We start from the raw sequence: 23,098 nt of genomic DNA on the forward strand, positions 1-23,098 counted from the left end.
GTACATCTACAGCATTATCTAGAACAACGTTAACAAGAAACGTGCTTAGCTCTGGGAAACTAACAGTATCCTTGTACAGCTGCCATATAATCCATTCATAATAGCTTTCTCACTGGCCCAGCTCCTCTCTTTGCTCCTGCCAAGCCTCAACAGTCAACAGAAAAAAATCAGACAGTGCTTTGATCACAATAAAGAGGAATAATATTATGCTTGGAAATTACTAAATTTTTAAAAAGAGAAAAGAAGCTACAGAGAACAGTGCCTAAGTCTAACTCTATTCTGAACAAAGAATTTTTTCTAACACTAAAGAATGTGCATTTCTATTTAGGCAGAAAACTATAAGCATATAGGACTAAGAATGACTTATTCTTAGTATTCTTATCTCTGTAGACCTCAACCCATCCATGGAAGCATTTTTCATTGCAAACTTTTTAATATGTTAAAACATAATTAAAATAACCACTATGCTTCAAAAACGAGTATTGGGTATGTTGAGCTATACATAAAACATGTCAAATTTGACTACAGTTTTAAAAGAATCAATATTGCTCAAGAGAACAGGAGGTATAGTGAAAAGGACGCCAGAGTAGGGTCCTGAGACCTGGGTTCTAGTCTGGTGACTGAAAGTAAATGGCTATGTGACCTTGGGCAAGTTACTTATCTCTCTGGGTCTCAATTTCTGCCTCTATAAATGAAAAAGATCAATTAATTTCTAAAGCTTTAAGTTTTAGAAACTCATCAACTCAGAAACTTGAAGAGGTTTAACAGTTTTACAAGTGTAAATATATAGTGAAGCTTTTAAATGAAGACAACTCAGGATTGTTTTTCAAAGAAAAATCAGAAACCTATATATATATATTTTTTTTTGTGAGGAAGATCAGCCCTGAGCTAACATCCGTGCTAATCCTCCTCATTTTGCTGAGGAAGACCAGCTCTGAGCTAACATCTATTGCCAATCCTCCTCCTTTTCTTTTCCCCAAAGCCCCAGTAGATAGTTGTATGTCACAGTTGCACATCCTTCTAGTTGCTGTATGTGGGACGCGGCCTCAGCATGGCCGGAGAAGCGGTGCATCAGTGCCTGCCCGGGATCCGAACCCAGTCGCCAGTAGTGGAGCAAGCGCACTTAACCGCTAAGCCACTGGGCTGGCCCCTATACTCTTTTTTAAAGAAATATATCTTCACTAGACAACAACCCCAAGAAAAAAGTCTTTTACTTCTAATTACTATTCTCCATTATTGATTTATCAAAACTCCACTCAGGGACTTGAACTGTAATTACTACCTAACACTTCTCAAATACCACCCAACAGTATTTATTAAAGACACCAGGCCACTTATAGCTCATTACCAATCTCATTACTTTCATTTATCCTATTAATTGCAGAAAAAAATTACTTCTAATACAATGTATGAAATTAAATAACCAACATGTGCTGACAGTTTAACCATGCAATTTTTATACATGGATTCTATTTTTTCTTTTTTTTGAGGAAAATTAGCCCTGAGCTAACATCTGTAGCCAATCCTCCTCTTTTCTGCTGAGGAAGACTGGCCCTGGGCTAACATCCATGCCCATCTTCCTCTACTTTATATGGGACACCGCCACAGCATGGCTTGATAAGTGGTGCATATGTCCACGCCTGGGATCCGAACCTGCAAGACCCGGCCCACCAAAGCGGAGGGCGCAAACTTAAACGCTACGGCCACCGGACCGGCCCCACATGGATTCTATTTTTAAAAGGAAAAAATAATTCTCTAACCAGACTTGTCAGTGCAACTTCAAACCGAATGCTTAGCATGAACCAGAGTTTAAATGATTTTAGCATCACTTCTGGGGGCCAGACCCTAATTAAGTTCACAACTGTGGATTAGGATATTGCAGAGGCAACTGCTTGGTCTAAAGTCCCTCCCCAGTCCCAACTCCCTTTCTTGTCTCCGCCTGTCTTGTCAGGGACTAAGTAATGGTTTGCCTAATGATTCCCACAGAGGGTTCCCAAAGCCCTCTGTATACCTTCCATTACCAGATTGCAAGTGTGAGCGCTGGGTCATCTTGAACTCCCCAGCATCTGGCATATACAGTTGGCCCTCTGGTCCCCGTACCCACTGGTTCCACCTGCATGGATTCAACCAACCTCAGACTGAAAGGCATATGATGGTTGGGTCTGTACTGAATACCTACAGATTTTTTTTCCTGGTCATTATTCCCTAAACAATACAGTATAACAACTATTTACATAACATTTACACTGTATTAGGTATTATAAACAATCTAGAGATGATTTAAAATATACAGAAGGATGTGGGTAGGTTATATGCAAATACCGTGCCATTTTATATAAGAGATCTGAGCATCCATGGATTTTGGTATCCGCAGGCTCAGGGGTCCTGGAACCAATTCCCCATGGATCCCGAGGGAGGACTGTAGTTTGTGTTCAATAAAAGTGTGATTGTGGAAAGGTGCCGACATAATATTCACCTAAGGTAACTAGGAACCAGCTACCACGTTTAAATCAACAAATCAGACAAGGATTGTGGGTGGAAGTAGATTTTTAGAGGACAATGTGCCCATATATATTTTTTAAAACTTTAATGTATGAGGGCGCAAGCAGTTCAGTGCATGGGCTCCGCTGCAGCAGCCCGGGGTTCGCAGGTTCGGATCCCGGGCATGCACCAACGCACCGTTTGTCAAGCCATGCTGCGGCAGCGTCCCATATAAAGTAGAGGAAGATGGGCATGGATGTTAGCCCAGGGCCAGTCTTCCTCAGCAAAAAGAGGAGGATTGGCAGATGTTAGCTCAGGGCCAATCTTCCTCACACACACAAAAAAACTTTAATGTATGATTCCCTTGACTTAGCATATTTCATTTGTAGGAAGTTTATTCCAAAGAAACATTTAGAAACTGCATAATGGATAGTCACTACAGCATTGTTTCTAATATTAAAAATCAGAAATAACCTAGAAAATTATCAGTATAAATTTATTAAATAAACATATATATCCATATTATAAAATCTTATACAGTCCTTTAAAAAAAGAATTCAGGAAGACCTATACGTAGTATTAACATGGATAATCTCCATAATGTAGCAAATTTTAAAAAAGAAAAAATTCTAGAAGCATTTTTGTTTAAAAATCCCACTTTTGCTTAAAAATGTATAATTTTATGAGTATTACTTTCAAAATTTAAGAACATAATAATTAAAATCTTAAACATAAATAAGACACTCCACTGCCATTTCTTAAAAAAAATCTGTCAGGCTTACCTAAAATAAAGCCACTGCGGTATAGAGCCTTGCTACTTCAAGTGTGGTCCCTGGGCCAGCTGCACTGACATCACCTGGGAGCTGGTCAGGAACGCAACCAGATCTACTCAGACTCTCGTTTTAACAGAATCCCCAGATGATCTGAGCTCATGTTAAAGTCTGAGAGGCAGTGGTTTATAAGAAATCACTTAGAGTCTGAATACCAGTTCAAGATCCACATAAAAAACAAAAGTATTAGCTGGGTGACTTAGACAAGTTGCTTAATCTCTCTGAACCTGTTTCATTCTCATAAGACACATTATTTTGAAACTTCTGATGTTATCAGCAGATGTGAAATTGTAAACTGCTCTACAATATAAGGAATTATTAGAATTCAGTTATCAGTCTTAGTGAGTAAATGCTAAAAAGTCAACAACTTGCTCAAATCAATAAATCCTTCAAGGGTAACGCTGTCCATCCAACTTTTTCAGAGCCGCTTCAGAAAAGGGACTGGAGGGATGGACTCCAAACTACAGACAGTGGTTATCTCTGAGAGGGTAGTCATTTGGGAGTATGAGAGTTAAAGGGGACTTTTACATTTTGTTCTGTATATTTTATGATTCATAAATTGTTTTTCACAAAAAGCACTACACCTATGTACTGCTATTCAAAGTAGGTCTAAGAAAGGAGGAGGCAGGAATTAGGATCCCATCCCACTCGCTGAAGCACCAATGAGTTGGCCTCATTTTAAGACTTCCTCATGGTTGATCCCAGAGCCAGAGGGAAGGCAGCAGTCACTGGTGGTTGTGAGAAGGTGCCCAGGCAGCAGAGTCTGCTAAGCAAGACTCACCATTCATCCCAAAAGCTGCAGAGAGGAGACCCCAAGTCACTGCTGACTTCTTCTAAGGGAACCACGAGAGCTTGTATGGTAGTGGCATTCCATCTCCCCAGGGCCTGAAGCCCCAGCAGCACCAATGCCATCATTAGCACCCCTTTCCCCGTCTCCTTTTAGAAGCTGCTGCAGAAAGGAACGCTATGGGGACAGAGTTGAGGCTGGCTTCCAGTGCTCCTGGTTGACTACTCCCACCTATTTCCTTCCAGCACAAAATGTGCTAATCATGAAAACATTTCACAATGACTTGCTTGTTATAATCCCCCTCTCCTAACAAACCTAACGTAGATCAGAATTAACAACTTCATTGGAAAATGTGATTGAAATTTAGGCTCAGTTATCAAACTAACAGTCCACTTTTCTTTTAATGTTCTAGGTTAGTCATCAGGGGAATGATTTTTCATAGTATAAACATTATTGTATGTTTGAATACAACATGAACTCTGCTGGAAGCGAAGAGTCAGAGATCAATCCGCCCATGATTTATCAGGTTCATTACATGCATACTGTTGACTAACAACACACTAAAACAGGTTTTACTATTGCCAAGCATCACCAAAAACTTCAACCAAAGTCACAAAATGAACAGAGCAGAGTATCTTCTTCCCTGGCCTAACCCTACTTTTATTCTCTATACCTTTCAAAATTTCTATCATGAATTACATGAAATGCTCAGCTGAGCTCATGTTTCACAAGGAATTATGAAGAATTTTACATACTTTGGGGAAGTTCTTAGTAGGCATGAAAACAACACAATCATGTTTTACAATGACTATATATAATATATTTATAACCAAAAAAGGTAAAACTACTTTTAGTAAATGTTACTTTAATTCAGCACTCAGGGGGAAAAAAAAGATTCTCTACACGATCCCCCTAATTAATCACGGAGAAAATGAGGGACTAAGTTTTTTACTTTATTAAACGTTTGCATTTCGTTCAGCAAGTACTATGTATTAGGCACAGGAGCTGAAGTTAAGACAAAGCCTTGATCCTGAAGAGCTCTAGTGGGGGGAGAAACAGATGAAATAAAAAGTGGTAAATCCTCCCACAGATAACATAAATTAAGTATAATGGGAAAATAATGTATACAAGCCTCTATGATAACCACGCAAAGTAACCAGTACACATAATTTGAAGAGACACAAACCCTCAATTTAAGAGTAGATAACAGATATTTCATTGAATGGTACTAGTTAAATACTATTTTAATACCATTCAAGAGAACGTCTTTGCTTGAATGTGTGAATGCAGGGGGCAGGGGGACGCCTGTATGAGGACTGCTGTTGCGTACCTGCATAGGTCACTTTCTGAATAAATGGCTTTTGTTATTGAGACTTTGTTGTATAGCTGAGAAGGATACTGTATGGAGGAAATAACTAAGCCTTAAGAGGTGGGTAATCCTGGATTCCAAGTCAGGACTATTAATTAAATTACATAACCTCTCTGAGCCTAAGAGTCTTCATTCATAAAAGAGGGATAATACCGCCAAAGGGCAACTGCAAGAAATAAATAAGTTTAATGTAATTAAAATTAAAAACCTTTTCCTTTCAGTTTTTCCTTTGGATCACATAAACCAATTTAATTTAACAAATATTTACAAAGCACTTACTATTGTGTGGGGTCTCATGACTGGACCCTGCAGGAGATAGGCAGTTTATAGTTGCTGTCCTCATGGAGTTTACAATCTTGAGAGGTTAAGATAAATACATGAGAAACAGGTACATGATGTTTAAACTTAAGAGATCCTGGGTTACTGTGTACATACTTATGTAGTCACTTATCATTATAATGTAATCTCCTGGAGTGTAGTAGTTTACACCTAGCACTATACTTGGGACTTAGTGAGCAGGCAAACATAGAAAGGATGAAAGGTAAGAAGAGAGGGAGGAAGCAGCCCAATGAAATATACTGACTAATAAATTCTATTAAGTGCATCTTACTTCCAAAATATAGAAACTTCCAAAATATAGAAAGTTACTCAAGGTGCTTTTTTGGGGTGGGGGTGGGGGTCGGGAAAGCAGGAGAAGGTAGGTGGCAGAAGGAAGAAGCATCACCTTTTGAAAATACATTTTTAAACTTATGCTTTAAAGGGAAGCATTTTTCCAATAAATTACATCCCATTAAATAAATCAACACCTTAATGTTTTTAATAATGTAAGCTAATTTAAAACAAAAACATAGTATGGACCTAAAATACTGCCACCATGATGCTCTACTTCAGAGGTGGGCAAACTACAGCCTACAGCCTTTTTTGTACACCTGCAAGCTAAGAATGGCTTTCACATTTTTAAAGAGTTGTAAAAACAACAAAGAATATGGAACCGAGTACGTGGCCAGCAAAGCCTAAAATATTTGCTAACTGTCCCCTGACAGAAAAAGTATCCAACTCCTGCTTTACTTCATAATGGAACTTTGAGTCTCTCACTAAATTAAATACCTTGACACTTCTAAATTTAGATTTAAGGCAATTTATAAGATTTCTCTCTCCATTCCCCAGCCCAGTTGTCTCTACTTACTAGCCACTTTCTTCACATGTAAGTCTTTACACGAATATTCATTACAATATGCTAGGGTGGAAAACATAACTAGAGGCCGACCATGCCTTTTGTTTAATAACAAGCATTCTAGCACAAGCATTTTTCCAACAATGAGTTTAAATTCCACAATGGATTAGTAAATTAGGTCTATGTTGACCAGAACCCATGACTTATGCCAACTTCTCCATCTGCATACATCCAATATTGGGGGAGAGGAGGAGACTAACAGTTCCCAGTGCTAAATCAATAAACCAATTAATAATAGGCTGAAATAACATCCATCTAGCTTCAACAAGTATAAAACAGGTAAGAGACGGTGACTTAGAACTAAATTCAATAAACGTGTGGGACATTTGTAGATTTGACAGTTAAGTTCTTCACTTATACCACAGGAAGGTTTCGTGACACATTTAAGACTTGCAACAATAAAAATGAAGTGAAAAAAGAGAACATCTACGCTCAAAACATCAAGAGTAAAAGAGATGGTGCAATTAACACCACCACAGAAGTATTCAGAAAATCTGGAAAGTAGTATGAGCCTATGGGACTAATACATCAGAAAGAAGAACTGAGGTTTTCATTTCCGCACAACTAGTAACCTGTGATACAGAGCACAGAAAAATCATCTTCCAAGACAAGCAACACAAGAATAAAACATCCCTCTTCCTAAACTAGAATGGAAAAGCTGAAAGTCTACTTTCCTTGAAACTATCAAAACCTGAAAAGCATTCTGACTCAAAACTCTGAGTCCTCCTTATTCTTCCCAAATAATTAAACGGTCTGCACAAAAAAATCAAAATTCAATACACATACTTTAAAGAGATGAAGGAGTAAGACTTAAGGTGGGATCTTATTTGGATTACCTTACAGAGACTAAAAGTTTGATAAAAACTTTATTTTTTAAGGAGAGGTCTCTAATCAATACAATTTTGATAAGACTGCATACACATGTCTTATATGAGAAACTAATAAGAAATGCAAGTATTCTTCTATTCCAGGAGAACCTTTTTAGTCCACCACTGTAAATCCCTAAAATGCAAACCTACAAACTTCAGATTTTGAATACATCCAATATTTTTTTTAAAAGATGTCAATTCATTTAAAGTTTCCTTTACATGCCTAAATTGCTGTAATGGTTTTATTACAATTTCTAATAATGAAATAGCACTACAATACCAACATAATCAACATACAAATATTTGTATCATTACTTACAACACCGATTATTTACCATGAGAAAAACCAGCCCTGAAAAAGTGGCTCAGAAAGCACTGGTACACACTACAGGAGTGCTAATTCACACACAGGACTTATTAAGCATTTAAACAGCATATTTACACTTGCCAAGTGCTTCATAATAATTTTTACTAGCTGTTTCTAACCCAAAACAATCCATGAAAAATTTTACAGACGAGGAACCTAGGCCCAGAGAAAACCAATTTTACTCTGGAGGAAAAAACACCATTCTCTTACAATATGCCAGACCCTTCTAATCACTTTTCAGCCGCAGTATGAATTTTGCAAAAATAAGTTATTAATTAACGTGAAAAGTATCAAGGAAATATTGAATTCTCTGGGACAAATCATTAGACTGCTTAAACACTTTTAAGTACTTGGGACTAACTACTATATTTCATCATATAGACACAACTATAACGCAGTAAACTTCTCCCAAATGTCAAACTTAAAGTGGCTAAATACAAAGGCCTTATTTTTTCACACTTGCTTAAAAAAAAAAAAAAGACAATCAAAGAAGTTCATCGAACAAGCTTAAAGTCAAGTCCTGTATTAAACGAGTCAGGTCCGTTAGAAAAAAAGTAGAACCCAGCTAAAAGCAGAGTGTGCGAGGAGGAAGTTCTGGAAGAAGTCAGAATCCGCTGCTTAGCATACTCAGTCAATACATCTTTCAGAAGATAATGGTTCTAACCAGAACTTGTGGTTGAATCAGTGCATATCTCAGCACCAGCAACGGATCACATCCAATGTTTTGGATGATAAAAACTTGAGCCAGCGCAAGATGAGGAGGTAAGTTCTTTTCTCAACAACTTAAACATCCCTATTTCTTTTATCTTGGTGTTGCATCTTGATGAGAAAAACTAGACGCTCACCCGGAGCGCAGTTCGCCCGCGGAGTTGTCCTGACCCCAGGTCTCTCAATCAGAGCCCATAAACGTAATTCCCTGGTCGGAGCCCGACTCCCCATCCAGCGGACAGCCCCAGCCGGTGAATCAAACACTCCTCCTCACCCCCAACCCTCCTATCTCCCGGGTCCAGTTCCGTGACCGACATCCCTATAACCCTGCACCGAGCCCCACACTCGGCACCCCCCATTATACTTCCGCCCCGGTGGCTTCCCAGTTAACCTTCACCCCAGCCCCCACCTCATCTTTGTCTCGCTACCCCAAACACGCCACCTCAAGTCCCCCCATTCCCAACTGCAGCCCTTCCCCGACCGCCGACCCCCACCTTCTCAGCCTCTTCCCCAGCCCCAAGGCCCCCACCCCTCGGCCCCGTCACCCCAGCTCCTCGCCTCCCCAGCCTCGCATGACCCGTCCCCTCCCCCAGCTTCCTCTGTCCCTTCCTTCCCCTCCCTCAGCCCCTCCGCCCACGCCCACCCCTGCAGCCGCGGGTTCTCGGCAGGCCTTTCACCTTGTCCATGAGCTTCCAGCACTTCTCCACCATCTTCTTGTCCACGGTCCCCGGCGGGTGGGGGCTGAGGTGGTGGTGGTGGTGGTGCGGCTGGAAAGCGTCCTTCATGAGCCCGATCAGGCCGCCCGAGCCCGAGCCCCCGGAGCCGCCGCCGCCCCCGGCCCCAGAGCCCTTCTTCACGTTGCCGGCCATAGCCCGGGGAGGGTTGGGGGCCCAGCCGCGTCCGCCGGCTCTGAGCGAGGGGAAGAAGGAGGGCGTGAAGGAGGGGCCTCTCCCGGCCGCTGCCGCCGGCTCTCCGGGCGGAGGGAGGGGCGGCCGCAGGGAGGGAAGTGGGCGGCGCCGGGAGCGCGGGTCCGCGCGGGCGCACCCCTTCAGAGAGCGCGAGCCCGCGGGCGGGAGGAGCGCGCGGAGCTCGGGGAAGCGGGCGGCCTCGTCTGGACTAGGTAGCGACCCCTCCTGCGCCACCCACGCCCGAGCCAAGAGCTCCGGGAATGCGGCTGCCAAGTTTCCGCGCCGCCTCCCCCGCCCCTACTCCTGGGGCGGGGCCAGGCGGAACCTTCGCGCCTGCGCCCTCTGCTGGAGAAGCGGGGAACGGGGGGGAGTGGTCTAACTTGGAGTCTGCGCACTAGGCAGACAGAAGCTGAGCCCGCCTTGTTTTTTGTGGGCGTAAGTTGGTGCTTCTTGAGTGGGTTGTTGGAATATTTAAATTTAGGAAGGTAGCCATAGAAAGAATCTTAACGTCTGTTCTTTCCCCCACGCCTGACAAATGAGAAATTGAGCTTAAAGTTATTTGCTTCTTCACATTGTGGGAGAAAAAGAGAAGTTATTTCCCTACCTCCTGGTGTTTTCAACTCCTCCTCAAGTCGGGACCAAGGACAGGAGTGTGGATGCTGCAGATTGTTCGGAGCCTGATTAGACTCCCGACAGACTTGAGACACTCAGGCCTCGAGCTCTTCTTCCAGGCCCTTTGACCTTCTGAAAACAAAACATTCCCCCCTTTTTTGGCTTCTGAACGCTAGTTCCTTTTCTGGGAATTGAATATGTACTTAAGATTCCCCTGCTCAGCGCATTGCACTGCAGGTCGGCACCGCCAGCATCAGGCCCCGACCGCAGAAACTGTAAGACAGCTGCGAGCCCTGGCCAGAAGAGTTCTCGCTCCTCTCATGGAACAGAAATGCAGTTCCCAGTCACTTCCACTTCTCTAATCTAAAAATTCCGTTGGAAGAACTTTGAAAAAAGGGACTTCCCTCCCAAAGAAGGAAGTGCCCTGCCCTAATTTGCTAATTCTGAGCCTCAGCTTTGGGAGCTTGCAGGCCTTGGCGTGTCAATAAGTACTCAGTTCCGCCTTAGATCTCCTGCCTGGCTCTTCCACCAAGCCTTTGACTGATTAGGGAATTAAGGTTATCAAGCACCGCTGTAAGAGGGGAAAAAATATCTCTGAACTCAAGGACCCTTCAGCCAGACATTCTTGTTTTGCAATTCAGTGGCCTTTATCTGAGATTGATTATGGAGTCAACATTATCGTTTCCTACCAGTAGAATTTCCTTTAATCAGTTTCTATCTAGAAAGAGTTAGAAGAATCTCCCAAGGAAAAGTCTAGGGAAAGCTCTTGATCCCTAACCTCTTGATCTCAAATTTCTGTGCCTGATGCACAGCAAGCTGAACACGAGACATGGGTGCTTGGAGATGGAGAAAGGCCCATTCGAGTTGGCCAAGACAAGAAGGCCGGAGCATGGGTTCATTCAAGTCCTCCTTAACAAGAGCAAAAAGCAGAGCGGTTTTATAGAGCTAAGGGGCTTGGCAGGAGAAACAAAGGGGTCACTCCTGATAAGCCCCTGGGCAATCTGCTGCTGGGGGCTGGCCATCTGGTGATCGCAACCTCGCCTTAAGCATTCTCTTTCTTCTGCAAAACATACCCACAAATCCTCAAGACCCAAGTCACCCCTCAAGTTAAACAAGAAAACAGCAAATTGACAAGATTCATAACAAGGTCAAAAGGCAATCATGTTCTTATTGAATGTCTACAGTAACCCTCAGGTATCTGGCTTCACTCTTAGATGACTGTCAAAACTTGACATCCCTACTGCCAGCACTCTTCCCTGGTCTGTTGAAACCTTTTCCTCACTGGTTTTCCTGCTGCCTCCAATATATCCTGCCACCAGACTAGTCTTCCTAAAGTATAGTTCTGACAGCGTCGCAAAAAAACTTTAAACACTCCCTATTGCCTCCTGAATGAAGTTAACGGTCGTGATCTAACTCCAAACTACTTTGCAATTTTATACTATATATATATATCCTATGCTGGGTAACTCACCAAGTCACAAAATACCACAATTCTTTCTTTTTTTATCACCATTACTCAGAGCATTCCCTCTGCCTAAAGTGTGCACTAAAGTCCAATCCATTCTTCAAAACTCAACTCAAATATTATCCTCCTTACCAGACACTCCAGCTAGAAATAATCCTTCCTTCCTCTAAATTTCCATAACCATTTATTTCTCACACCTACCACACATGAATGTATGCTATACTGTCCAATCGACTTTGGTCTTTTACAGTGCTTAGCATGGTGTATGTACACAAGGTTAGTATTTTTTTCCCCTCACAGTCATATTCTAGATTTAATGGAGTACAAGTGAGAAATTAACCCTTGGAGCTGTGTATGAGCTTGTCTAGATCACCTACACTTCTCTGGCTTGGTTTAAGGCTTCCAATTTGTATTATCTTCAGTGGGGTCTGTATAGAACGGAACTGTATAATTTGTACTGTGTTTCTGCTGCTGTAAGCCATATTTCTTTTAATACACAATGACCTATCTGTCACATTTGAATGAAGCAGGGAGAGTGATTCTTCTCTGTAACTCTTCACAACTCCCAGATGGGATCCTATTCAAAGAAGACAGAGTTCTGCTGAAATGATCTTTCCTATTTTCACTTCTAAACTGAGGTTAATGGAAAAAGAAGGAAAGATTGACCTTTTTTTCATGATTTTTACTTGGCTTATTTTCAAAATGTGCTAGAGGTGGGGTTGGATTGTTGATCACAACATCATTCTTGGGTTATTCTCAAGCTGGCTCAGTTTATATCACATCATGTGACATGTGGCACTTTTCTTATTCCATTTCACCTTCACCCCAAACCACATCCTCATTCTGCACCTGAAAGTCGGTTGACTGAACGTATTTGAAAAGTAAATGCCCTCCTGAGGCATGATGTGTTGTGTGTATTCTGTACTCTCTGTCCTCAATGTGTCATTCCATGCATCAGCATAACAGAAACACAAATCATTCCATGGAAAACATCCCCAGACAGGCTTCCAGAGGAGGAGAAGGACCAGGTGGGCAGGAACCTCTACTGCATTCCTAGGCAGGGAGAGAGGGTTCTGGGGGAAGGATAAATGAAAAACACGCTTCAAGATTAGGAGAAAAGTATTCTCCTAATTCTCCTAGTTCTCCAGATTTGGGAGATGTGCACAAGGTTATCTGACCCTAAGATACAGGAACTGTAAACATCTGGAAGGACAAGCCTGGTTCTTCTCTTTAATCTGTAAAATGTCCAGAGGGTCACAGAAGTACCCTGCAGGTGACACCCTGAAGGTGACAAATAAACATGAATCAGCCTCTGCCTGAATCTGCCTGCTCCCCAGTGGAAGGAGTTTTTATTCCCAGATCTCATGGCTATTTCTTCAGACCTGCTTCTGCCAACAGGCAATTGACCAAAAATGTTGAGAGGGACAGAGATAGCAAGAAATAGCTAAAGAAAGAGTCTGCAGTTCCCTTAATCCACAAAGGGAAAAGCCCTGACTTTTTTGCTGTTTTCATTCTAGCCGGTAGGGTACCCAGAGATCCAGGTGAGGGACAGATGACAAGGCTCCCCATACCACAGGGCTGGCTGGAGGGTGGGGGCTGCCTGACAAGGGCAAGGCACTCGGCATGCTCCCTTCCCGAAATTTATTTTTCCATCCACTCATGACTCCAGCAAGATGCTAGGAAGTATCCCCAAGAGGGAGGCCCCCTCAACATTGCCCAATACATAATTTAAATAGAAAAATTTAGGAGATTTTGGAGGTCAAGCAAGGCCACTAGAGGGAGCCCCAATCAACTCAATACTGTAGGGAGGTGAGCAAAGTAGTTTCTCAGCGCTGGTCTGAAAATCAACCACATGAGGGAATAGGGGAAGAGAGGCAATAAATTCAGTTACCATGAGAGAAAATAGCCATGTAAATACCAGGTTAAAACCCAGGCACTTCAGGGTTTACAAAGTTAAAGATCTGAAGACCAGGAAACTGAGGCTGGGCAAAGTTAAACGGCTTGCCCAAATTTACATAGCCGCAGGGGGCACTAGAACTCACAGCTCTTGTCTCTAACCAGTGGTGCCCTTTCTTCTCCATTTGCATCGCTCTGTGTCAGCGTCCTGGAGTCCATGAGTCTGCCTCTTCTGTGTGTCTCATTTCTCTGAAGTGGGAAACTCTCTCAACTACCTTCTCCTGCATTTCTTTCCCTCATACACCATAGAATGCCTTCCTGAGGGGGATCTTCAGTTTTAAGACTAATAATGTCATTTTGCTGATGAGACCTAGGAATGTAAATGGCCCAAAATGGCTACCGTCAGTCCTTTTCCTCTGCATCAGCACAACGGCATCATTTCAGATGTGTAAATCTGTAATTGGTAAGTCTCCAAATTGGAGGCAGTGCTACGTGGAAGTGAATCATAGCTAATTGGCTCCAAAGCCCTTTCTCCTCAAACTACACTTAGGATTTTGGGATAAGGAGAGAATTGACCCTCTGAGACCTTGGTATTTGAAGCTTTGTATTTACCCCATTGTACCGTCCTGTGAACTCCATGTTTCCCAGTTGCCTGGACAACATGCTGTCTCTGGAAACCCAGGCTTCCAGTTCTCAGTCCTGCCCCTGACGGAAATTTGCCACCCTGGATTGGCTCCCAGAACTCAGTCTCTGCCTCAGGCTCCTAGCTGGTTGGGTCTTTTCTCTGCCCTTCCGCGTGAGTGGGTCACTCTCCAGGGAGGCACAACAGAGGCAAGACAGGGTCCTACAGGTGGGAAGAGGCAGGGTAAGGATAATGGGAAGAGGGAAGGAACCAGGTACTGAGATTTATTTTCTCCAAAAGAGGATGGAGAGGAATTGTTTCTGTACCTAAAGCCTGACTGGTAGAGAGAGACAGCTCCATCCTCTCCGCTGACCCCAGCCTTGCCTAAATTTCCAAGGAGACCAAGAACGGAAGCTTCTGGAAACTATGAGAGACAGACTGGAAACTATGAGAGACAGAACTCTAACTCTCCTGGGACTTCTGGTTCAGTCTAGGGGTCAGGAAAGCATCCGCATGTACAGATCTAAATACAAAAGTCCCCTCCCTCCCCCAGGACAGCAAGGAGATGCCACCTAAGACCAAAGAAAAACGGATGAAAGCTGGGGCACAGAAGAAGAAAAAGAATTCAGGTGCTGGTGAGTCAGGGTGGGTGGAGGTGGGTGCCCCCTGCTTCTCCATGCTCTGGCGCAGAGACCAAGCAGAGGTTCTCCAGAGAGAATTCAGCACTCTGCATGTCAAGATGAAGCTTTCTTGACCTTCCCCCTTCATAGCCTCACATCCAGGTTCCGTGGAGCTGGAACAGTGGGGAAATCAGTACCCACTCCCTCCCTTGAGTCCCTGCTGGCTTTGCGCCTTCCTTATATATTCATTACACATATTTTGAGTACCTACTATGTGCTGAGCAGTGAGGACACAGTGGTGAACTCAGTAGACTCTGCCATCAGAGATACTTCGTTTAGTGGTCCTCAGAACTCCTGCGGGAAGAAAGTCCGGGGTGTGGGATGAGGATGGGAGGGGAGTAAGGAAAGCTGAAATCATGATAAGCTGAGTCTCTGCCAACTTGCCAGGGCAGATGTGGAGGCCGAATCCATGCACATGCTGGCAGTGCTAGAAAAGGAGTTGCTCCGAGACCATTTGGGTAAGAAGGGTGGAAGTTCTGGGGGCAATAGAGGTGGGGCCCTGGGCATTTCTGTATCCTTGGGGGCTTGGAGGGTTGGAGCTATGGTGGGGGGCTGAGCTGACCTCTAATCATCCCCTAGTAGAAAAAGATTGTCATGAGTTGGGATTATGAGCAGTGAGGGTTGATGGCTATTTTTTTACAGCCAGAACACAGAGGGAGTTTTTGCTTCTTAGTATTGAAGAGCCTATGGGATTCTAGGGGGGAAAAAAAAAACAGAATGAGAATGAGTGGCTGGAAGCCTGCCACCAGGTTTCCAGAGGTGGGCAGAGTCCATTAAGCCCACAGGGGCTGATTCAATGGGGTCCTCAGCCAGTCCTGAGAGCTGCTCTGGGACTCTTCACAGCTCTGCGGAGGGATGAGGCCCGCCGAGCCAAGGCTTCTGAAGACCAGCTGAAGCAGAGGTTGCAAGGGCTGAAGGCTGAACTGGAGGAGGCCCGAAGTGAAGGGAAGGCCCTATATGCAGGTGCGTGGTTGGTCAAGCAGGTGGGCAAGACACAGAGGCCTGGAAGAGGACAACCAAGGGGACCAGAAGATGCAAGGAAGGGAGACAAGGAGGACTTCCATCTGCCATGTCTTGTCTCAGCCTTCCCAGCACAGCACAAATCAGGCAGGATTTGGAAGGAACACAAGGGAGGCCGATGCCGTGTGCTTGATGCTTTGTGGGTTACAAAATGCGGTCATAGCATTTATCTCCTTCATCCTGTGGGAGTGAATGTGGAGAAGGGCTAGAAACCCCATCATGAGCTGGCATCAGGGAAAGGGGTCTGGTTTCCTAGCTCTTCCCCAGGTTTTCAGGGTCTCCCAGCTTCTCTAAATCACCATAAGAAGAACCAAGAAGGCCTTTCTGCTCCTGTCCCACTCGACCAAGCAGAGCCCTCCCCACTCACAACATCCCTTTCTTTCTCCACCACTCTATCCCCATCCGGGTCCCTGGCCGCCCACTGCCCCCGCCACAGAGATGAGCCGTCAGTGCCGGGCCCTGCAGGAGGAGATGGAGACCTGCAGCAGGCGGCTGGAGGAAGAAGTGAGGGGCCTTCGGGAGCAGCTAGGTAGGCTTCCCTGCCACCTTCTAAGCCTTTCTCCTGGAGTATCACTGATGAGGTCCAGCCCGAAGGGGTGGGCTTAAGATGGTCCTTCTCTAGAAGACTACAACCTAGGCTATCGTAACACTTTCCCACTGACTCTCCCACCACTGAGGATTGGAGCAGACAGTTCAGGATGGCAAAAATCTTAAGTTATAAGTAAAGAAGGTATAAGTCTCACACCCCATTTCCCCCTCTCAATGGTCTCTCCAAATCCAGTTCTTGCTCCCACCACTGTCATGTGTCTCATGAGCAAAACATACTCCCTCTTAGTACAGCTGATGTTTACATGAAACTAAGGGAAAATGTTTGACTTATTTACTTCCGGATCTTCAAGGCCTAGCGCGTGGTGGGTCCTAAATAACTATTTGCTAAATAAATGAATAAACCTTTGAAATAAGCAAAAATATAAAAACCAGGGAGTTTTTGCTCTCTTGCCTCTTGATTGCAGGAGAGAGTTGAAATATTTTAGCATGGCACACAAGACTTTTCACAATTTTGGCCTCAAAGTATTCTTATCCTGAAATAGCTTTAGTCTAGCTATATACATCCAAGAGTTGCTTATCTGCCATGCAGACCCTGAGTTCCTTTCCTAATTTTGCCTTATCTCAAATTTAAATGCAATCAACATTTATTGAGCACCTCCTATATACTAGATGCTTTCCCATAATCACACTTAACTCTCACAGCAAGCCTGTGAGGTATTTGTCACTCTCTCTTTAAAGATGAAGAAACTGAGGCTCAGAGAGAGACATGCCCGATGTTACACAGGTAGTAAGTGACAACCAGATTTGGGACCTAGATCTCTTGTCCCTAAACCCACTACTCTCTCTCTCTTAATGGTATACTTCAGCTCTTTATAGGGACTATGGGAAAGTTGATGACCCTGGGGGAGTCTGGAATGAATGATCCTACTCAAGTTCCACTTTTGGGGTACTTTGGGAGATAGTTCAAGGGTAGAGTGTCACCATCCTGTCCTCTTTCATCCTTCTGCCTCACCCCCTAGAGATGTGCCAGAAGGAGGCTGAGGCTGCACGGGGAGAAGCTGAGCAGGCCCTCGGAGAGCGAGACCAGAGTCTGGCTCAGCTGCGGGCCCACGAGGCAGACATGGAGGCCAAATATGAGGAAATCTTACATGTAAGCACCATCCTCTGAAGCCCAGCCACCCCAGTAGCCAGTACTCCCCCACCCCCACAAACCCTTGCTGGTGTAACAATGACAGACCAGGGGGAAGGAGAAGAAGCATCTCCACAGGGAACTTTGCTCTGTCTTGAGGGCAGACAGCAAGGGGATACAACCATGCCTACCTACTAAGAATAAGAACTTTAAAAAAACACTGGCAAGGAAGCTTACAGACCAACCTGGGACCCCTCCCCCCCACCCTGTGATCTCCCTTCCTGAGGCCTGAAGCTTGGGGTCCTCAGGGCAGTCTGGACCAGCTCTTGGCCAAGCTGAGAGCCGTCAAGCCTCAGTGGGACAGGGATGTGCTGAGACTCCACGCCAGGCACAAGGAGCAGCTCCGCCAGTTTGGACTCAACCCCCTGGATCTTTGAGGCTGCAAGCCTCTACCTCTGGGGCTCTCTGAGGCCAGCAATAAAGCTATCTTGATGTAGAACTCAACAGAACTGTGGGCTGTGGCTTTTTGGCAGAAGATTGCCTGTCATGGGGACATCTCAGTTCTGGGCTCACACCTTACCCCAAAGACTGAATGATAGGAGAGAAATCTGACAAGGTCTCAACCTTTCTCCCAGAGAAACTGGATCCCACCCCTTGAGCTTGGAGCCCTTTTGGTCACTTCAAACCATCGCCCCCTACCCCCACCCACACAAACACAGGCAGCCAGATTTGTGGGGAAAGGCCATTTCTATACTAGACCAACAATGACCAGGCACCAGCCCCCACAATCCTAAGGTGCCCACAGAGGGAAGGTGTAACTGGTCTCCAAATTCTTGACATACATCCAAGAGTCCTGGAGTCATGCCTAGGGCAAGTTCCAGATGGCTTCAATCCTAGCCCAGCCCACCTGAAAAGAGAGACTCTGTGTTTCTCCTCTCTGTATTCTACTACAATACTCACAGTACTACTTTACTTCTGGTCACCAAATGTGTGGGGATTTTTCCCACACCAAGCAATTCTCCAACTCGTCTATGGACACCAGCTCAGTGTCCTAAAATTTAACTCAATTCTGACACTATCTACCTAGAGATCCCACAGGTTAAGGGCTCAGTCCCACAAGACGGCCCCCTACTTCAGATGACAATCTCAAGTCCAGGTTGTCACCTGTGCTTCCGACCAACCAGCTATATGCCAGAGGTTCCCACAGCCCCCTCCTCTGATTTAATCATTTGCTAGAGGGATTCACAGAACTCAGAGAAACAGTCTACTTAGTGGATTACCAATTTATTAGAAAGGATACAAATCAGGAACAGCCAGATGTAAGAGATGCCTAGGTAAGGTATGGGCATGGCAGCTCCATGCCCTCTCCAGGCACACCACCCTCCCAGCACCTCCACATGTTCAGCAACCTGGAAGCTCTCCAAACCTCATCTTTTTGGTTTTTTGTGGAGACTTCATTACATAGGCATGACTGATTAAACCATTGGTCATTGGTAATTGATTCAACCTCCAGCCCCTCTCTCCTCCCAGGAGGTCAAGGGTGGCATAGGGGTGGAGGTAAGGCTGAAAGTTACAACCTTCTAATCACATGGTTCATTCCCCTGACAACCAGTTCCCCATCCTTAGGTGCTTTCCAAAAGTCACCTCATTAACAAAATCAGGTGTGGTTGAATGGGGCTTATTATGAATAACAGAAGACACCTTTATCGCTCTCATCGCTTAGGGAATTCCAAGGGGTTTGGGAGCTCTGTGCCAGGAAAGGGGATGAAGACCAAATACATACTTCTTATTATAAATCACAAAATCACACCACTAGTCTCAAGCAGAACTTCGTCTTTGGGTCACAGCTCCCAAAACTCCCACATGACTTCCTCTGGAGTCGGAGCGGAGGCTCACTAGTGGGCCTGCCTGAGGCCTCTGACCACACCCTCTTCTGGGTGGGTGTCCAGAGTCCTGGAGCTCCAGTTTCTGGCTTAAAAAGAGCGGCTCTGCTCCTTCGACCTCAGGCTGGAGAGTGAAGACAGGAAAGCCACTGGGTAGGTCTGTGCCAAGTAGGGGAGTGCTACAGCAGATCTGAGGCTACAGCCCAGTCCTAAGTAGAGCAGGAAGGGAGAAGGTCATTCAGAGACGGGAAAAGTCCCCTTTCCCTGCCCTCACCTGAACCGGAATGCCCAGGAATGGGGCTTGTTCCCTGGGTGCTTCTGCATCCCGCCCCCCACCATGGCCTAAAGTCCCAACCTGCATGCCCCACACTGCTTCACCTGCAGCCCTCCTGCTCTGCCCTCCTTTCTGGCTCCCCTGTGTCCTTCTCTGGCTGTTCACAGTCCATCTGTCTCTTCTTCCTCACCTCTCCAGACCCTGGGGAATCCAGGCTTCCAAGCCCTGCTGAGATCTGGCTGCCAGCTTCAGGCACAGGGGTGGCTCAGCCTCAGCAAGCTGCTGAAGCCTTTCCAAGTCATTCTTTCCACCCACAGGAAACCCGTTGACTTCTAGAATCACATCTCCCATTTGCAGCCCCGCCCGGGCAGCTGAGCCTCCCCGGGTCACCTGGCGGTGTAGGAGGGATACAGAACATGGAACATGATGGAAAAGTTTGCTGGGTGCTCTAAGGCTCTGGGAGGGAAGCAGAGGAAGGCTCATCAGGAAGCAAATGATCGAAAGGATCCAAGGTCCATGGGGCATCAGTCACCTGGGAGATGAAGAGACAAGGCCCATTGGCTACACAGCTGAGTCGGAAGCCATAGCCACCACCAGGCCCAGGGTACAGAAAGCACTGGCGGGAGCCACACGTGTCAGGAGGCATGGCTGTGTCTTCAACTGGTGGGTCCTTGGTCTCAACCAGAGAGGCTGAGCTGGTGTCCTGGGGAGAGGCAGGAGCCTCTGTGCTCTCCAAGAAGAGGAGCGGGGACAAGCGAACCTGGAAGGAGGCAGATGGTACAAACCTGTTGCTTCTCCCTCCGCCTGAGCCCTGCTCCATTCCTGCCCCCACCCTAGCCCCTGCCCCTCAGCTCGCACCATGCTGAAGAAGCGGTCAGCCTCAGGGTCGACGACAGTGAGGGAGACACAGGAGCCCTGCGCCCGGATCCTGGACACTGTCTCCTCATGGCCCAGCCCCTCCACGCTCTCCCCAGCCACAGCCACCAGCCGGTCCCCAGCCTGCATCCCGGCCTTCTCGGCTGGCAGTCCTGGGTCCACCTCCCGCAGGAACTGCCCTGGGACATAGACATCCTCACTGCTCCTCCCCTGCTTACCCCCAGTGCCAGGCCAAGCCACCGTGTGCACACCTGGGAACTGACCAGGGAGTACACAGAGGAGGAGGCCCAGGGCTGTGGCTCAGACAGGGACACCACTCATGTGCACTGAGAGGTGTATATCTACACTTGTGTGCCCACCCCAAGGCCAACCTTCCCTACCCACCCCCAGAGCACCGCTCACCGAGGTGACCGTCAAGGCCCTTCTCCTCCCGGAGCAGGAACCCGAAGCCCTGGGGCCCTTTCTCTAGGTGCAGACAGCGGGGCTTGCTGGGCAGTGCCCAGCCCTCTGCCAGGGGTGCAGCCAGAGGCATTCCCAGCTGGCGACACTGTTCCTCCACCTCTGGCCCTGCCACCAGCAGGGTCACCTGCTCTCCACTCTGCCGAAGCTGTGGGGAACAGTATGGCATCAGCATCAACCACCTGGGTAGGGAGGGCAGAGGCACGCACCTTCCCACAGCCCCTCCTCCCAGGCCCAGGAATGAGGCACTAAGGGGAGGGGAGAGAAGGGCCTAGCACAAGCTGTAAAGGGAAGGCTGGTGGTGAGGGAGGTACAAGATCAGATCAGGGGGTGAGGTGCGTGGGGGAGGAGTCTGCTTCCAGAGGCAGAGGCCCCCGGGGGGGGGGGGGGGCGGAGGATGAATAGGGAAGCAGGCAGCCATACCTTCCTGCTGAGCTGGTTATGACTGAACTTCTCCACACTGACCCCGTTCACTTCCAGCAGTCGGGCCCCAGGGGGCACCCCTGCCCGCTCAGCTGCTCCTCCAGTAGTCAGCACCAACCAGAAAGGACCCCAATGTCCTGGAAGCCAAAAAAAAAGGCAAGTTTCAGTTTGCTGCCTGCCTGGAACATGGCTGAGATCCCCCTCCTGACCTCCCTCCCGAGGCTGTAAGCTCACCCTGGGTGATACTGAAGCCAAAGCCACCCTCATCTTTCACTATGTGACACAGCCGGGGCCGGACCCCTGGGCCAAGAGTAGGACAGAGGTGGGCATCATTCCCCTGCTGAGCTCGGACCACATCATGCACATGCTGTGCCAAAACCGTCAGCAACACCCGAGGACCGCTGGCCCGGATGCGGCGTACCACCTAAGCAGAAGACACGCAGGGTCTGGGTTGGGGCCGGCCACTTTTGCCAACTCCCCCTCCCTGGAACCTACATTTTTCACCATGGCAACCAGCTCTCTGGATCCCTTCACCCAACTGTCCTGGCCTGGGCACCCCTAAATTCTGGGAGGTGGGGGAGGTTGAGGCTTGGGTCCCGCCCCCATATACCCAGGGAGTTGACCAACTGGCTTCTCTCTCCTTGAGGTGCAGTGGAACGTTCTCCTGCACCACAGGGAGTCCCAGCCCAACCTCACCACCACATGGTCTTCATGTTCCACAATATGGTTGTTCACCCCCAGGATCCGGTCTCCTTCCCGAAGACCCTGGCGCTGGGCAGAGGTGCCTGGCTCCACCCTGCACACCACATGCCCGGCCCTGCCCAGCTCCTGCTGCAGGTGGAAGCCAAAACTTCTGCCCTCCTCTTTGCTCAGCAGACAGAAGCGAGGCCGCTCCAAACTCCAGAGATCTGGAGGGGAATATGGGCAGCAGACAAGGGAGAGGAGAAGGGATATGACCCAGGTACCAGTCACCTTGTGCCTGGCAGACCCTGCCCCCGTGATAGGGCACCAAGCAGGTTTTCTACCCAGTTAGGTGTTGGGCAGTATAGCTGAACATCACGTAAACAGAGTGGCTGGGACAGAAGGAAACGCCCTGCCGCCTCCTCTGCCCACGTAGTTACTCCCCACCAGGCCTGTTATCAGAGGGAGACAGAGTGAGTGGTTACCAAGGAGATGGGAGGCTGTGTGGAGCTGCAGTGTCTCTGGGGAAAGAGAATGGTTGCCTGGGGGGCAAGGGGATTACCAGAGGGGTCACGGTCTTCAGCCAGGGAGAGGACAGGATTATCAATGCCCAGCTTTGGGTTAAACTCAAACGTCCTGCAAGGAGGCAAGGGATGCAGGTAGGAGAAAGCTGACATCTGGACTTGGGTCCCAGACTCTACTTGAGGTGCTAATGGCAGCTGAAGAGCTTCCCCACCTTCGATTCCCTCCTCCCCCTGCCCCAGCCCTTCACAGCATGGCACTTACAGAGTTAATGAGGCTGTGTCCTGATGATCTGCTGGGCAAAGAAAGGGTGAGGGGAGGAGAGGCACATTCTTCCCCGCCCAGACTCCTCTTCTGTGGTTATTAAATGAAAGGACTTAGGGGAACCCCCAAACTCAGGACTTGACCCCTCTGTTCTGCTCCAAAAGAGTCTTCCCTTCCCCTTCCTTCCCCT

The 23,098-nt window shown here is 46.9% G+C and overlaps 3 protein-coding genes across 4 annotated transcripts in view; 1 reads left to right on the plus strand and 2 right to left on the minus strand.

Moving 5' to 3' along the window:
- CBL (Cbl proto-oncogene) overlaps positions 1-10,469 on the minus strand; it is a 91,642-nt gene extending 81,173 nt beyond the window's left edge. The window contains exon 1 of one of the 2 annotated variants that reach the window (XM_058545022.1): positions 9,323-9,791. In XM_058545022.1, coding sequence (XP_058401005.1) covers positions 9,323-9,514 — 192 coding nt within the window. In that variant the 5' untranslated portion in view covers positions 9,515-9,791. Of the gene's footprint in view, positions 1-9,322; positions 9,792-10,157 lie in introns of those variants that run through there. The other variant, XM_058545021.1, reaches the window with a different exon arrangement.
- On the plus strand, positions 8,565-18,020 carry CCDC153 (coiled-coil domain containing 153). Its single transcript, XM_058545025.1, has 7 exons — positions 8,565-8,699; positions 14,702-14,783; positions 15,221-15,286; positions 15,672-15,791; positions 16,285-16,377; positions 17,417-17,547; positions 17,835-18,020. Exons 2-7 carry the CDS (start codon positions 14,714-14,716, stop codon positions 17,961-17,963), a joined length of 609 nt encoding a protein of 202 aa, XP_058401008.1. The 5' UTR covers positions 8,565-8,699; positions 14,702-14,713; the 3' UTR covers positions 17,964-18,020.
- A 1,452-nt stretch (positions 18,021-19,472) lies between these two features.
- On the minus strand, positions 19,473-22,973 carry NHERF4 (NHERF family PDZ scaffold protein 4). Its single transcript, XM_058545030.1, has 9 exons — positions 22,685-22,973; positions 22,138-22,349; positions 21,676-21,865; positions 21,442-21,578; positions 20,962-21,166; positions 20,542-20,738; positions 20,216-20,443; positions 19,874-20,073; positions 19,473-19,618 (listed from the first exon to the last, which is right to left on the minus strand). Exons 1-9 carry the CDS (start codon positions 22,797-22,799, stop codon positions 19,606-19,608), a joined length of 1,497 nt encoding a protein of 498 aa, XP_058401013.1. The 5' UTR covers positions 22,800-22,973; the 3' UTR covers positions 19,473-19,605.
- Between the last annotated feature and the right edge of the window lie 125 nt (positions 22,974-23,098).

Source organism: Diceros bicornis, chromosome 7 (assembly GCF_020826845.1).
Source record: "Diceros bicornis minor isolate mBicDic1 chromosome 7, mDicBic1.mat.cur, whole genome shotgun sequence".
Lineage (NCBI taxonomy): Eukaryota > Metazoa > Chordata > Mammalia > Perissodactyla > Rhinocerotidae > Diceros > Diceros bicornis.

Excerpts from the sequence above, each read along its gene's own strand:
- CCDC153 (XM_058545025.1), top strand. The coding sequence starts at position 14,714 with ATGCCACCTAAGACCAAAGAAAAACGGATGAAAGCTGGGGCACAGAAG. Across the intron at positions 15,792-16,284 it reads AGGGAAGGCCCTATATGCAG|AGATGAGCCGTCAGTGCCGG; the intron begins GTGCGTGGTTGG and ends CCCCCGCCACAG. Across the intron at positions 17,548-17,834 it reads AATATGAGGAAATCTTACAT|GGCAGTCTGGACCAGCTCTT; the intron begins GTAAGCACCATC and ends TGGGGTCCTCAG.
- NHERF4 (XM_058545030.1), bottom strand. The coding sequence starts at position 22,799 with ATGTCAGCTTTCTCCTACCTGCATCCCTTGCCTCCTTGCAGGACGTTT. Across the intron at positions 22,350-22,684 it reads TGAAGACCGTGACCCCTCTG|ATCTCTGGAGTTTGGAGCGG; the intron begins GTAATCCCCTTG and ends ATTCCCCTCCAG. Across the intron at positions 21,866-22,137 it reads AACATGAAGACCATGTGGTG|GTGGTACGCCGCATCCGGGC; the intron begins GTGAGGTTGGGC and ends TCTTCTGCTTAG.